Consider the following 16,535-nt stretch of genomic DNA (forward strand, 5'->3'; position numbering starts at 1 on the left):
GATCCATTTTATCCCTTATCGTACTGTAGAGAACGAGGGAATTTAAAAATAAGGATATTCATCTTGAAGAATTCCTTATTTTTTTTTTATCCATAAAATACTCTGTTTATTTTTTTCTCCTCGATAATATACATATACTCTCTATATGTGTTTCGTATTAGTAATTCATTTTCCAAATTCTTATTTTCTATATCAATTCTATACCGTTTTGCTCGTCTCTCTCCTTATCTGCTAGAATAATTCCGTTTCCTAAATATTCCATTTATTTTTCTAATCTTCGTGTCATATTGGTTGTACCTACATGTAGTATTTTCTACTAAACTTGCAAAGAACACTCTAACTTCAAACTTTATGGCTTTACTTGCCATCTTACACGTGGCAAGCGTTTCTCGAGTGATTCTTAGTTGAGACGAACGAATCGTACGGTTTCATAGGATCGCGATATTGGTTGAAACAGAATTTATGGTGGCTGCACGTCCAACGCGGTTGATTCATATACGCAACTATTTACTATTTGATATATTACGCTTTCTGCATCTAAGGTTGCATGGATAAGATATACTTCTTCATTAACACACGGAGTTAGTGCGCTCTTATTACCCGAGGCAACGAGCCACAACCTTACAGGAAATCTGAACATACATAGGTTACTCGCCGTGTCAAAATGATGTATACTCTCATTTGTTAAATTTGCGTAACCTGTGTCTTTAACATCGGACAGGAAGAGGCATATGGTAGTACTAATGTGTCTAGTATTTAAGTCTAGCATTAAACAGTATTTAGTATCTAACAGAGATTAAAATTCCAATTTCGATCTAATTCTTCTACGCTGTCTTACGTTGCATCGTCTCTGTTCAAAGAAAAATTTACTTCGCTGTAGTTTTCCAATCTTTCTCTCGTTCCACGAGCGAGAAGTCTTTGAACGTTCTAAGAAAATCTGCCATAAAATGGTAACGAGAAATTACGCGTGTCAATAACGTTTCCTTCGTATTTTTCGCAAATTTAAGAAATCTTTCAAGAATAGAAAAGTACTATTCCGTCAAATGTGAATGGAGAAATGCAAAAATTGACGAGAAATTTATGTAAATAATAAGATCAGGGGAGACTCGGCTATGTTAGTTGCAAAGATGCATCGGGTAGCGTCGCTTGAGCCCCTGTTCGGCTAATTAAGCCTGCGTCCTGTCTGATCGCAGCAGCTAATTCGACACGAGAAATGCGTGTGTTACAAACTGAAATGCGGGTACCTATTAATTACGTTGCTAATTGATCCTCTCGTGAATCACGAGCGGCGAGCAATGCTTAGGGAAACTTAATTCGCCGATAAAGTTCGCACTTTCCTTCTCCGCTCTTCTCTCGAGATAGTCTTTTAATTTTATCTATAGATTTGAAAGCTTCGCTGATGCTCGATTTCTCAAATCCTTTAGTTCCTTGATTTCTTCATTTCTTCATTTACTTATAACTATTTATTTTTAACTATTTTACATTGTAATATTTATCAGAGTATCGGACTTATTATCAGATCGGACTATTTATCAGAGTATGCTTATCCACGATGTTTATCGAAAATATATTTTCATTTACAGAATGGCAGAAGTCCTCTTTTATTGGCTGCGGCAGGCGGCCACGTGGATGTCTGTGAAACGTTACTTCTTCGTGAAATCGACGTCAACGCCGCGGACAATGTGAGTGAATATTATTAATTCGTTTACTTGCGCAAAATTCTATGACAAATTTCGTTTTATGGAAGCTTCGTTCATACCGTAGCATCGTAAATAATTATAATTAGTTTATTAATGATAAATGGATTAAACGGATGTTAATTAAACAGAAAACAATGGTTATTAAACACGAACTAACTGCAACAAACGTATAATAATTAAAACAACTAGATAATTAATTAACAATTCTCTTCAACGCAAATTCAACTCTCTCTTAACAACGCTAACAATACTATCTCGACAACGTAATCCACACTCTTTGATTTCTTAACTCATACTGTTGTTAATTCGTTTATCGCCCCCTAGCAACCCCTTGTCTTTTGTCTTAGCCTCATATCTCCTGTCTTAGCCCATGCTCAGCAACCCCTTGTTTATAATTGGCACCTCAGCAACCGCTTGTTTACAATCCGCACGACACTACAATACAGATAGATACAGTCTCGTAAATTCCAATAACTTCCTATTAAAAATAATCTTAAGAGACTGTTTTATTTAAGTCCGGTTACGAGTTAAAAGTAAAATAGAAAGAGATAGAAAAATATTTTGAAAAATCATGGCGTGTAATTCGAGGGATAAAGAGCCTAAATTCCGAGCTGCGGGCAACCCGGGCTTCGCTAATAATTCACGAGCTTAGGTGGGTTGGTCCACGCGTCAGTCGCCCAATATATCAATACACCGTCTAATGAAGGGTATAGGGATAATTACACTTGTAATTGCTGGTTTACGTACTTGTCTTCCAGCTCATGCTCGTATCGCGTAAGTAGAAAGTCGTCGATGATATTTAATCGAATCCTTAATTCGATTTACAAAGAATAATTATCCATCGATTCTGTACAACCCACGGGCAACCATAAAACATTGCCGCGACGCGGATATTAAACGGAAAATTACACGCGTAGACTTTAATACGTAGAAAATTGAGCGCTGCTTACAAAATTGATTCTAGACACGAAGAGAATAAAAATGTAATACTAAAAGAAAATTTCTAAATAAATTCCTATATATTACAAATCAAATCGACAGAAATGTACCATCCTCCTCTTAACCGTTTGAGTTCCAGAGATCGTTGAAGAAACAGAGTCGAAAAATCCCGAACAGCGTGATTGCGTTTGTCTTATTCGTTACCTTATGAAATACATTTGTATTATTATATATTATATATAAATATTTCAAGCTTTGTTCGATAAAAATTATTCAGAAGATAACAATGAAATACAAAATACCGTCAGTCGTCCTTAGCGTTCAAATGTACTTGGACTTTTCGACACAGAAATTAAACAGCGCGATCGCGTTGCTTGGGACTCGAGCGGTTAAGAAAGAAAAAAAGAGAGGAAGGAGAGAAGAAGAAGAGGATAAAAAGGAGAGAGCTTAACGAGCCGAAAAATCTTATCGCTAACATGATCGAATTCCGTTGGTCTTAAAAAAGAGCACAGCTTCCCTTCTCTTGACTTATTATACCACTTTCTAAGCGATCCTAAGACACTTCGTATATAGAACGCTAGGGTATCAAGCGAAGACAATGATTCATTTGAAAGAACGGAAAAAGCAATCGGGATCGTCTGGAGTCTCGGTTATCGTGCAAGAAGATCCGGCTGGGTTCCAGATCGGCCACAATGCTTCCATTGCCGCGTTGACTGACGGCCAATCTTCTCTCGCCATTGGCCGCAGAACACGTTTGGCTAGATCCTACCAGCAAGGGGTATTGCGAGGTGGCTGTATTTAGAATCGGTGAGCACACCGCTGGTGGCCACCAGATATTCACACTAAATTCCCGTGAATATCTTCTTGCATCTCGTACGAACACAGTATTGCTCGCTTTCTCTTCGCTTTTTCATTATTTTTCGTCTATTACGAATTTCTAGTCGTACACCGGTACAAGAGTTAATCGACAAAGCTGGAACGTGCGTGCTGAAAGATCGTATCTCGTGGGATTTAAATCGAACCGCGAACGTCAAACCCTTTAAACGATGTCCTTTTAATCACGACGAACGCGTTGATTAATTTCGACCGCAGCGGATTCGAGGAATTTATTTTTATGGCTCTCGATTAATTTTTCAGTTGCTTCCCGCTGTTACGGTAGTTGTTTTGACGACTAAATTTTTGTAGCGTGCACGGTAAAATGATCAGAATCGTGATACGAAATTCTATGTTTGTTATACGCGATTAAATCTGAATGGCAAAAATCTTCCTTCTCAATTCTCCTCTTCTTCCATCCCAACGCATCTCCGAAGCTACGACCTTTAAAAAATTCTATATATATAATATTCTCCAAAAAAAGAAAAAAAAGGAAAAAAAAGACTCGTAATTTCTCTGTACTCGCACCTCTTAGTCCAATCTTCGTGTCTCTCCTCGCTCTTCCATTGTGCTCACGAAAATATGGAACAACGATATGCAAACGCGAATAACATCGATCGAAAGGTTAATTGGTTTCATGGTTAAGCGGCTTAAAGGGGGGATCTTTCCGGCATCGAACCACGACTTTGGCCGTTTTTTTGCAACTGGCTATGGCGGATGGTAGCTACGGGGCCGTTATGTACACGTATCTTTTGTCTGCATAAGGCAATCCGGTAAGGAACGTTGCTACGGAGAGAAGGTTGTCTGTGTATCTGCAAATGAAAGATCGATATTTATTGGTGTCCGATCGTAGAAATCTACAGCGGCCCCCTATCTATGCCCTTTTCCAATCGATTGCACGGGTGCCTATCGAGGCTTATGGAAACGTGCACGGACAATTATGCGCGCTTTCAAAGAAGCTCGAGCAAGTTTTTCTACCGATGAATTTCCACTTGGAAAGACGAAATGCGAACTTTCTTTCGAACGGTCGATCGAGAGTCGTGAAATTGTTCTTCGAACCAAGTAAATTAGCGTATTTTCTTTGACATATAATCGATAAGCTGACATTTTTACGTTCTTTGGGTATTAAATTCTCAATAAAATTCTCTTTCTATTCTCTAACTTTTTGATTGTATTTTTCTCTGCTTCGGAATAAAAATGATCAACGTTGAATAATCGGGTGAAGAAATGTGAATTATGAGAAATATTATCGTAGAATTTTTTCGTATATTCACGGAGATGGAAGGTTTGGCGAATATAAACATTAGAAATTCAAGAGTACGTTATGTTTCGAGAATGTTCGATTCTGTTACAATTGATCGAAGGTGGAATTATAAAACGTTTAGAAGCACATCACGATGCAGTATCGTGACGAAAGAATTCTGTAAGTTATCGACGTGCACCGCATGCAAAAGGCGCACCGAAGGAAGTATAAAAGGAGATGCTTGAATGGCATTTACAACCATGAAATTTACGACGATTTACCGACATTCTCGTGCTGCTTTTATTTGTACCGCATAGTTGCGTTGCTACCTCGCTCGGATACGACGAATCGCGTCGAGTATTCTAAATCGCACGCTAGATTTACCGCGCAACTGTAAGCGCGGCAATTTGAAGGATCACGTTCGAGTCGTGCGCCAAACTCGAAAGAATCAGAAGTTACGTAAAATAGTTGATCGAATATTCTAAAAGAAAAAAGAAAAAAAAGTTAACAGGACTTTCGAAACATTCAATCGATCCTCTTCCTTATTTTTACTCAAAATTTCATTACGGCATCCTCGTTGCAAGTGTATGTTTCATTTCCATTTCCAATTTCTACTTACGGTGACTGTAAAAACTACTCGACAGACAAATTGTTAATTACCATAGAAAAGCGTATGCTTGCGATAAGAAACCTGCCATTTTTTATTACAACATTGGTGAAGCTTTTCTACGACACAAAAATACGCACACGCGCGATATGTCCCTGAATATTTTCTAAAAACTTTTACAAGTAGCTATAAATAGTGAAATTTCCTGAGTTTCTTCCCTCTGTGTATAATATTTTTATTTATTCCTCCGTGAATCACCGAACAAGCCAACATTTAACCAATTATAAAACGATGAGTTGAACTAAGAACGAGGAGCCTGCTTTATCGTGGCATCGAACAAGCATACCACCGTTATCGTTAAAAACATCTAATCCAACAATTTACTGTAACCTTAATAGCGTAATATAATGGTTATTGGGACAGGCAAGAAAGCTGTCGGTTGGTAACGCCGTTTAAAAACGAGTCTAAAGCCGGATTCACAGTTAACCGTGTCCTACGGGGTTGGTGTTTGCGTTCGTTTAGAATCGTAACTCTTCTAAAATATCGAGGAAGGTGAATGAAAAGAAATCTCCGACGCTCTCCGACGAATAAATCCGATAAATTTCGATGCTATAGCGTTCCAAAAGCTACAACCTGTTAGATAAACTCCAGCTGCGTTCGCGTTTCAAAAGATTTCTATGGAGCTGTTCCTCCCTCTTTCCGTCATTCTTTTTCTTCTTCAGACAAGATTTATACGGCGTTGGGTTTACGGGTCGTGCGTTTTTTCCCGAGATTTTGCCGCGAGGAATTTGGCACACATTCTTCTTGCCCCGCTATGGCCGAAGATGCACAAGGTCTATAATTATGGTAGGTCTGAAAATAGCGTTTTAGAGGAACATAGGCGGTGTTGGAGCGATTGCTCCTTTTTCAAACCGGATTTCGACCATGATCCGTCTGTCGGACGTCTTTGGGCTATCTTTTCGTCTCGGACTCGATTATCATACGTCCTTGAGGGAATTTTTCTTCCTTTCGTGTTCTTCTATCTTCTTTCTTCATTTTTTCTCTTTTTCGATGTCGGTACCTTGGATCGATGAATTGCCGAGACTTGCAGATTGCCGTACAGCTTGAAGGCGCAAGCGGAGCTAACCGAAGGCGGTTTCGAATAGTTCACGAGCGATTCTAATCGAGAAAGAAGTTTGGAATGTGTTACGTGCGCCAAGGTTTCAGATTGTTTTTAGGAATTTTTCTGCAGACATTGACCCTTAATTGGCGATAAATTGGCGATAAATGAATAATTTATAGATCGTAATTTACGATACTGTATCCTGAATTCTAAAAGGTATTTCTGTTCGGCGCGCATTTCCTCTCACAGTGATTACATACAGTTTTTGCGCGTACCCTCGTTTTTCCATTTAATCACGTTCCACGCATTGCATTTTTACTCGGATTTCTATAATCGTAAAGAAACTATTATTTCGTGCCGCTAAATGATACGAAATTCGATTTAATCGAACACGATCGATCAGTATGTAAATAAATACAGGCGAGCACATGGAAAGTAGAAACTACGAAAATCCTATTTCCGATATCGTCCTCTGGTTTCCTTCGATCGTTGCCATGTTGGTTGCAATTCGAACGGGTCAAACCGTAGCACCGTTTAACGAGACTCGATTCAATTACAACGTAATTCGAGCGATTCGTCTTGGCGGTGCGTGGACGTGCTGACTAATGGATTTCCATGTTCATTCATCTAAACGGAAAAGTATATTTTACCGCATTAAGCATACACGATGTCGTGCGTTCATCCATCTAGCAGGCCATAAAATCAAGGTGCATGGTCGCGGAGTTGCGCAATACGAGGATGCGTTGCACGATGAGCCGACAGAGATCGACCGTGCGTCCTGTACTTTCTCCGTAATTATACATAAGCAACGATCAGACGAATAATCTGGGAAACACGATGGCAGACCGGTAGCCGCCATTGCAACGTCATCCTCGTAGAACCGGTGTTGGCCAGCCGTTATCGCGAAGGTTGATTCGCGTATTTGTACTTGTAAATCTCTCTGTACCGTATCAATCATCGAACCACTGGTCTGAGGTCTAATTACCAGCCGCGTTGCCGATCATTTATAACGAATACGATGTTATTAACTAATCACGAGGCCTGGTGATGTATGATTTCGTATTACATCTGCCTGTACGTGTTTTGCAAGTGTCTAGCGCTTCTTTTTCACGATTTTTTTAACAACGTTCTAATAATCTGCGAGGAACACGACACGGCGCGACATCGGAGAAGCGAGAATATTGGCTGTAAGCCCGTGACTCTCTTCTGCTTTCACTTTTCCATCCCAGGATGCCCTGGACCGTCCTCGTGGTTTTTGCGGTCTTTGAGATTTATGGAGTTATGGTTGGTCGAATTCTGAGATTGCATTCGTGTTGATGAGCGTGCTCGAGTTCGAAGGTTCGCACGTTGAACAAGGATCTGTGGATTTTTGATTTATATGCCTACTACTGTCTATATATTTGCCGCACTTGGTGCAATTCCGTAAAAAAAAAAAAAAAAAATTCTCTTGCAATCGACGTTTACGATCGTTTAACCGTAGCGTAGCGCATCAAATTTCAAATATTACTTCTTCGTGCGTACCAATTAATACCTACTATCGTTCTCGTTGATATCTACCAGCTGCGTATTATTATCGTTTGCCTGCTGACGATATCGTTTCGTCGAGCGAACATTACGAGTGCGTATTTATCAAGATTTATTGGTACAGTTGTATCGCAATGGTTGTAGGAATGGATTTTCACGAGGGACCATTTATTCGCGGCGAATTTAAACGCGTTATCGGGCTGTTTTATGGCCTCGTTATCTCTAGCTTTTTAAATTCAGCGAACTGGCCACTTTTGCCGAGGCAAGGGCGTCGTTTACCATTTTCCAGGTGCCATTCGTTGCGGAACGAGGCAAAATTAGTCAATCCAGGCCTAAGTGGAACGAACACTTAAGGGTAAACAGGAGTTCTTACGTCGAGATTTACGTTGCCTGGAAGCTGCTGAAGCCTCTGATTAAGATTCTATCGTTATTTAATACCGGTTGCCGTACTACGAAGTCAACATACGGTCATCTTCTCGGTTCTCTCTTTAGTGGCGAAGTAATAATCTACTAACAAATTTAAGTTCGAAAGCGACTTCAGACACACACGGATTAATTGCATCTTGAAAGAGAGAGCAGATTAATCTCTCGTTCTTATTTGCATAATAATGTATTTACAGTGGGTATCGGAGAGCTTCCGATCAGACTGGCCTTTTAAATTATTAAAAATAGTTCTTTTGAAAATTGAATGACGTTATAATCTACAAGACACAGCGCGTGTACGTATTTTACACGCGCAACAACTTTGTATCTTTTAAAGATTGTTTATTTTCGAGAATTTTTAGCAGCCACCGTGATCGAATATTAATTACAGACGAACATTCATCGAAAATTCCTTTTTCTTTCACGAAAGAATATATTATTTTAAATTATCGAACGAAAACGAGTAATAATTACTCCGTGCAGTCACACGGTAATAATTACTCTGTCGCTGGAATTAACAGCGATAATTACTAGAAGATGAAAAGTGGCTGTGTCGGCAACAAGATGTACAAAATTGTTCGCTGTGGTGCGTTTGGTGCACTCGAACATGCAACCGGGAACTGTTTGGCTTGTTCGGTTCCAGCCCTATGCGTCGTTGCGCGCCAGGAACAATGATACCAGTTTGACTGGTGTGCTTCTCCCACTCTGTGAAACCAGCATACACTGTATGTATCGCGATCCGATGGCCCTGCTTCGTTTTATGCAACGCTCTCGAGGACGATATCGCGATCGTTCGACGTTACGACGCTGAAGAAATTGATAAGGGCCTCGTGACAGCGACGGCCTCGTGACAGCCTTCGATAGACTGCACCTTCCAAATAAACGATTCGAAAGAAAGCCAAGTGAAAGCCGAGCAACTGTGTCGATATCTTGCGTTAACAATGGCTATATCGGGGATATAGAGATGCGAGTGGTATTGGTCGATAATTGAACAGAATATCGCGCGAATCGACCACCACGCACTTACTGGCAGCTGGCTTTTTCTTTGTATTCGTTGGCTTTTACGATTCTATCGGCTTCAGCGAACCTGAAAATTAATTCACCTCGTGGCAACGAATGTGACGTTTATGCGCTGTTCACACTTCTATTTAATCCTTCGACAAATGAAGGAGATACGATTCGATGGCTACGTAAAATCGAGAATACAAACTCATAGCTTTCTATTTTATTCGATTTTACGCGTTGCTCTTTTTCCTCTTTTTTTTTTAAGGATTCTAGCAGAACCGAAGTATTTTTGTTACTTTTCTACAAGTGGTTTTTACGGCTAACAAAGTTGCCACACCATGTCGTAAAGCTGTCACGCTTTCGATTTTCGTGGATCGAACGACCGCGTGAAGGATATGGATGTTTTAATTAGGAGAAAGTGCAAAGGCCTCGCGAAATAGGTCTCTCGGGCATCGACTTCCATTTTAACGCGCTCTAAGCCACTTTGTGCAACGAAAAATCGAAGCAATAATTTCTTTAAAAGATATACACCGACTTTCTGCTTTCCCGGTAACAAGACTGAAGAAAGGAAAATCGAGTACAGATTTTTGTCGCCTTCTAAACACTCTGATAAATAGTACCGTATTTTGGCTATTTTATATATTTTCCCATACTTCTCTTTAAGTTTCTTTAAGTTTCTCGTAAAAACCCCACCATCGATGCCAACGATACGCGACACGGTGAAACGCTTGAACGAAACAACGAAACACCTTGCTGAAATCAACAAGACGGAAGCAAGACGAACAACTTGAAATCGCCGGATATCTCGTTCGAAGAATCCTAAATAAATAAAAATCAGATTCGCGAGATCGTTGTCCGTAGATGCAACAGGTTTAAACAATTTCACGCTACATCAGGCGCGGCATACGTGCGTTCTGGACAAAAAATCTTGCTTTACAAACGCGTTGAATCGTCGTTGAAAATTACAGCTATCTCGAACCTCAGGCATACATTCCCCGGTATATTGCACGTAAGTAGTTGCCTAAGAACGGCACGAGAGATCGATCGCTCTTTATGTGGAGCATCGTTGCAACGATCTTGGTGCGCCATCGCGCCGGTCGCCTATTGTGCATCGAACCGATGTAACGGCGGATAAGACCACGGCCAGAGAAAACTCAGGTAAAAACGGCACGCTATGTGCGATTCGTAATTGAAGATTGGATACGGAGTAGCAGGTTAATCGCGGCTCTATATCTTCGTATTGTTGGCGTGTTCTTGCATTAATTTCTTTGACAATTCGCGTGGAAGTTCCGCGACGCGGACTCCTCGGAACTTGCCACTACGGAGTTGACTTTTTGGCCGTACTTTCTCCCTCGACGTTATTCTTAAAGAGTGTGGAAAAGAAGAGAAAAGAAAATGATTCATTCGTGTCATATACTTTCCGGTCTATCGGAACGGAAAGTTCGTACTAAATTGTCGCATAAATCGAAAGCGAAACGAGCCGTTGCCCGATCATTTCTCATTAAGAACGTCTTCAAGGTGTACGTAATAAATTACGCGTTATGCCGTGTTATTGGTGGTTTTTGGTGCGATGGTTGTTTGGCCCGGTTGCTTGTTACTTGTCAGTGGGGACGGTAAAAAAGTGCCACGTTGTTCGCAAAATTTATTCCTTGCCTGTTGCACCGAAGGAAGGTAGCGCGATGGTTGTCGGTGGAGAGAGGTTGGAACTCGTTATGTTTCGGCCACGTCGAGGGGATTTCAAGTCGAAAGACCGTGTACGTCTGCTAAGGGAATCAACACGGGCTGGTCGTGCGTCGAGAAAGGTAGACACCTGTACACTTTGCTGCGAAACCAAAAAAGAAAAGAGAAAAAAGGAAGAGGAAAGAGAGGAAAAAGTATACAGCGAAGACGACGTTAATTAACAACTGGCCTTTACGTCTTTCAGGCGGTCGTCTGATCATTAAATACGGAACCTCTAGTTCGCGTCTCGAACCACTGTAATAATTATAAACCGTGATTCATATCATAATAGATGGAAAAATTCAGTTTCACTCGTCGGCTGATTTCTACCGCTTTTTCTTTAAGCAGGACTTATTAGGTTTTAGCGGAGTTGGCACGAGGATGGTAGCTTGTTCGAAACTTGTATTACATATTTTTTTTACCAGTTAGTCGTATTTTACGTAGTCGTGAATCTCTATGCTTTAGTCTTTCTTTTCTTCAACGTGTTTCCAGATTTTTAGATCGTTCGAATCACGATCGTTCCACGAATCTCAACAAATTTTCCTACGTTATAAAAATAATAATTTCGCCACGTTTTCAATTATCTTGTTTCAGGCGTTGTATCGCTTATTCGTACGACTTGCTCGTATTTTACAACGCGTAAAGAACTCTCACGATCTTAACAATAAAAACATCCCTAAAAATAATTCCTTCCTCGACCAAATGAAACGTACCGTTATATAATTACAGCCTGCCTCTTTAACGAATTTATTCGTTAAATTGGGAAGGATATGCAACGCGTAAGATCCACAAGACGAAGAAAGAAACACAAAGAGACGGTAGAGCTTGGAAAAAATTCTGCATTCGCTTCTTGTAGCACGCAAGAATTTTCTAATCATCGTCGTTCGGTGGTATTCGCCGGAAAGGTGAAAGTTTCGTTGGCGATTTAACGTAAATACGCGCACGCGATTATCCGCGAATGCAACGTGTCGGTATTCTCGTTATGAATTTCAAGATCTACCATTGGTACCGGTTGATGATTGGAAAAAGTAGTCGCGAGCTGGTCGATTGGCATGCTGGTTTTTACTTGGCCGGTACGCGGTGCATCCCGATCCAGGCTGTTGCTTTTCCTTTACATCGACAGCCTTGTTTTATGGTAGAAATTGTTCGGGTAATCGTGGAATCGATGGCCACTCGACTGCCCTGCAACGTAGACGAGTGGATACTTCGAAGATGGAAGTTTTTTCTTCGTCTCTTAACAACCTTCGATTTAACATAAAAAATGTAGGAAAATTGGTCGTCCGCATTGAGAAATTATCAGGGATGATGTTATTTTCGGAAAGTCGATGCTCTATCAGGCAATTTGCTAACATTATCCGGCCGAAGATGGAAACTGAGAAAGAAATTAATTAACAAATTGAAAATACGAAAAGGATAATATCGCGATAATAAAGGAAAATAACATTTATCATTTTATTTTAAAGCCAGGTAAATTACACGCCGGTTAACGGGAGGGAGAGAATTAATCATTTTTCAAATTACGATAGAAGTGGATTAAAGGTGAACGAGCCCTGCCGGTTCTCGGTTTACCAGTTGCCGGTTAATTCACTTTCAAACTTAATTAATCTGAAATCGTTTGTCCGTTCATATCCAGAAATTTGATTCCAATGGAAATTTTTATTCAAGACCAGCCTATTCCCAATCGATCGAAGCTACGCGAGAATCTACGTCGTTTCTCTCGTTTCCTTCGAAAATTCTATGGTCGAAACTATAATCTAAACGTTGGTCGATGTAAATGGAGAAACCCTGACTTACTTTAATCGCGACTTAACGGCGGTTTAATAATCCTGAAACGGGGAGGCGCCGTTTCTTCGCGGAGGCTTCCTCTGCATCAGCTGCCGGCATAATGCGAATACTTAACGCGCTTGCATCGAAAATAAGGATCGTTAAAGCGTCCAAGAAAATGAGCTTCGCAGGGTAATTACGTTTTCCACGGCCCGATGTGTACAAGGAAGCGACGCTTAATTATACAACGTTACGCGTATCGTTTCGTTTTATTCGGATGCGTTGTCGGGTTAAAAAAAGGATCGATATCTGTCGAGTTTCTCTGGCCGGTCGAATCGTTTCGTACGATGAAACGATTATTAAACCAGATTCAAAGGGGAAAGGAGGAAACGTGGAATAACAGGAAGCTCGTGTAATCGGCGGGCTAACGAAAAAGATAGCGACGACTGTGAAGAGAATATTTAGGTGCGTTATTAAATTGCAGACTGCGTCTCACAAAACGAATGATTCATTTTTATTGCCTTGATAATACGCATTATACTACGGTTAATTACGAGAGAAATTAAACAATCTTGTTTGGTAATTTCAAAATCACCAGCAGTGACTTTTAAAGCCCTTCTTTCACAACTTAATGTACTTGTTGAGAATCGTGGATCTTAATCGCCGAAATAAAAGTAAAGGAACACTAAGATTACACTTGGAATTCATATTAAAATAGTTTTAGATTTATTTAATAAACGATTTCCAGGATATTCGTCGATGTACATTTGCACGCGTCTCGGCGCTCTCTTTGTCTCACAATCTTTCATACCACACTGGCAACCTAACAGTTACATTCATCTGTTTTTAGAAACGTCGCGCACACACATACTTCCACACACTCATATTCACATACGTGTGTTACTACTACTACGCGGCCAATTTAGTCTAGCACACAAAATTATACATATCTCAATAGTACTAAATATGTTTATCGTTCGATGAAGATACCTCTTGCAAATTCATCCGTGGAAATGCCAAAGTAGCATCAACGTCGGCATTTGCAATTTCGTTCTACGATTCAGCCTACAAATTGTCTTATCTCCCGTCTTTTATCCCTCTTCGTTCGATCGATCGGCAAAATTCATTCGCGAAAGTTCAACGCGTTATTACTTGCTCCTCGAACGAGTTTCTTACGAAATAGAAGACGTGTTAAGGTTTCGTTTCTCCGTATCGTCGATGTTTACCACGATGCACGACGTTCTCGATGTCCTGTAGGAATTTTTATTACGGCATCTTGCAAGAAAGAAAACCGAGAAAATACGGAAAACACGACGTTGTATTTTTTCAACTATGTTTCTAAAAGCGTCGCCATAAACACGATATTACGCTCACAGAAGTGAGAATTTTTACAAATATCGCCGCGCACGTAAAAGGCGTGTACGAGTGTTGGAACTGTCTCTCGCGAGCAAGTAATCCATGTGATCAGAGAGCCATTCTATCGGCCATTTACCATTCAAGAGCAAAACGAAGCGGTTCACAGCATTGACTCGTCGTAGACTTTGAAGTTCACTCGGTTCTCATTGCCCATTCTTGCTGTGCTTTAACGCGCCTCGTTTCCGGCCCGCTCGAAATGCCACTTGAGATTTCATAACGCACGTTGACGGGTTCTCGGTTAGCTGCAGCAGTCAAATACGAGCACGTCGGTCTTTTCGCGCGTCTATTATGCGGTTGATGAGATCGCAGCGTGAGACGCAACGACGAAGATACTCGTGGCCGTGTAGCATCGTCGCGGTGGAAGACGCGCGAAACGGTAACTGCGTGGATGGTACGAGCTGGTTGCAGCCGTTTAAGGGAACGCCAGCACCATGCTATCGTGGTAAAAATGATAATGGTCCGTGCCGCGTTGACAAAGTGCGACTAGTTGTATGGAACGGCGGAATGTTGAAAAATCGAGAAGAGGCAAGCTTGGAATACGAGTAAATGCCACGTATTGCGCGTGTGTACTCGCGAACTATGCTATTTCGCGACGAACCGTGTGCCTGAATTATTCTCAGACCTCATCGTTGTCTGAGAGATTGCGTTTATTTTTTGTAAATTACAGTTACTCCCTTTCTTGCAAATGGAAAGCGCGTTGAATAATCGTTTGGAAGGTTTTGTTCGTTTTCCGTGAATTACAGTTACCTCGTAACAGACGAGAGAGTTCGTCAAATCGATCGAAAGTTAATCGGATTTTGTATCGCGAAACGAAAATGCGCTCCAGCTCCCGTCGCTGTGAACGCTCCTTTAAATTCCATGCAATTCTTCACGGAGGATGAATTTTGTTTTCGTAACGCACCAACCATAAGCTACGTTCCATTAAGGATCCTTCGCAGATGACAGAATATTAGCGTGCATAATGCTGGAAGAAACGTATCCAGATTGTAAACCTGTTTAGTTAACGCGTACCTGTTACTCGAGAATGACTTTCCTTCCTTCGGTTTTACCATGGGCCGCGCGTCAAACGTTTCCTCTTCCTTTCTTCCCACATATCTTGGAATATTACCGAAACGTTATAAAATTATTACAGTCTTTAGAATCGTCAAATTTATTAAGGTAATTTGCAATCGATAAGCTTGACGTATGAACAAAATTCTGAAAGCAACAAGTAGAAATCAAGCTGTTCGGATTCCCCACTGAGACACTCTTAGCTCGTGGCTCACCGAGGCAGTCGGGTTACTCTTACCCAATATCATCCACCATCTACGTCTTAATGAAACGCGTGTTTGGATTCTAGAACGGATTTCTCTGGATAATACGCTCTAATGCTCGAAAAAAGAAGAAGAAGAAAAAGAAACAAAAAAGAAAAGAGAAATTTACGACTGAGAGAATTACTCGAGAGATCGTAGATCAACATCAAATGTTTTCGTTATACAGCCACGTGTGTCCACGAGTACTACGTTTCACGCTGTAGCCATTAATTTACAACAAATTCTTAATATCCGATGTTTATGTTTCTTAGAATTTTCAGGAGACTCGTATTTCCTTCTACTTTATTTAATTATTCATCCTTAAAAATTCATTCTCTGCTTCTCGCTTTTCTACGCGCTTCTCTGTTATACGGCGACGCACAACAGAAAGAAGCTTAAAATTCAGACTTGCGTGTTTACGAGCGCAACTTGCGTTACAACGTTTCCAGTAACTTTGCGTCAAACGCTTTTGTTTTACCACGTTGATAACGATCATCTGTTCCGTGGAATTTAATCCTGTTAATTCAATTATCATCCAATTAGAATCCATTCTCGCCGAATGGATCTATTTCGTGGAATCGACTTGCCTCTTCTGTCGCTCTATCCTTTATTAAGCTTCCTTTCGTCCATCGCTACGCAAACGTAGTCCACCTACACGTGGTTACTGTCAGCGAGAAACTTCGATTCTCCACGGCGCCCTGGTTGCCAAACACGATTTCACGTGTTGTCGAGCGGTCGATCGAACGTGTCTTTTGTCGACAGAGGTATCCCTCGGGGCGACAGCAACTGCCGCTAACGTCCGAGTTAATCGGCCCGCCAAACGCTCCTATAACGCGTCGATGGCGGATGACTTATCGCGGAAATAAAGACTGGCCGCGCGCCGATCGAACCTCAGATTACGCGTACGGTTACCTGTCTACCTTTCGAT

General features: G+C 40.9%; 1 protein-coding gene across 4 annotated transcripts in view; it reads left to right on the forward strand.

Moving 5' to 3' along the window:
- LOC100644494 (ankyrin repeat domain-containing protein 6) overlaps positions 1-16,535 on the forward strand; it is a 132,712-nt gene that overhangs the window by 40,204 nt on the left and 75,973 nt on the right. For all 4 annotated transcript variants that reach the window (XM_020865829.2, XM_020865831.2, XM_020865830.2 and 1 more), the window contains one exon: positions 1,584-1,682. In XM_020865829.2, coding sequence (XP_020721488.1) covers positions 1,584-1,682 — 99 coding nt within the window. The remainder of the gene's footprint in view (positions 1-1,583; positions 1,683-16,535) is intronic.

This window comes from Bombus terrestris, chromosome 12 (assembly GCF_910591885.1).
Source record: "Bombus terrestris chromosome 12, iyBomTerr1.2, whole genome shotgun sequence".
NCBI classification, from domain to species: Eukaryota; Metazoa; Arthropoda; class Insecta; order Hymenoptera; family Apidae; genus Bombus; species Bombus terrestris.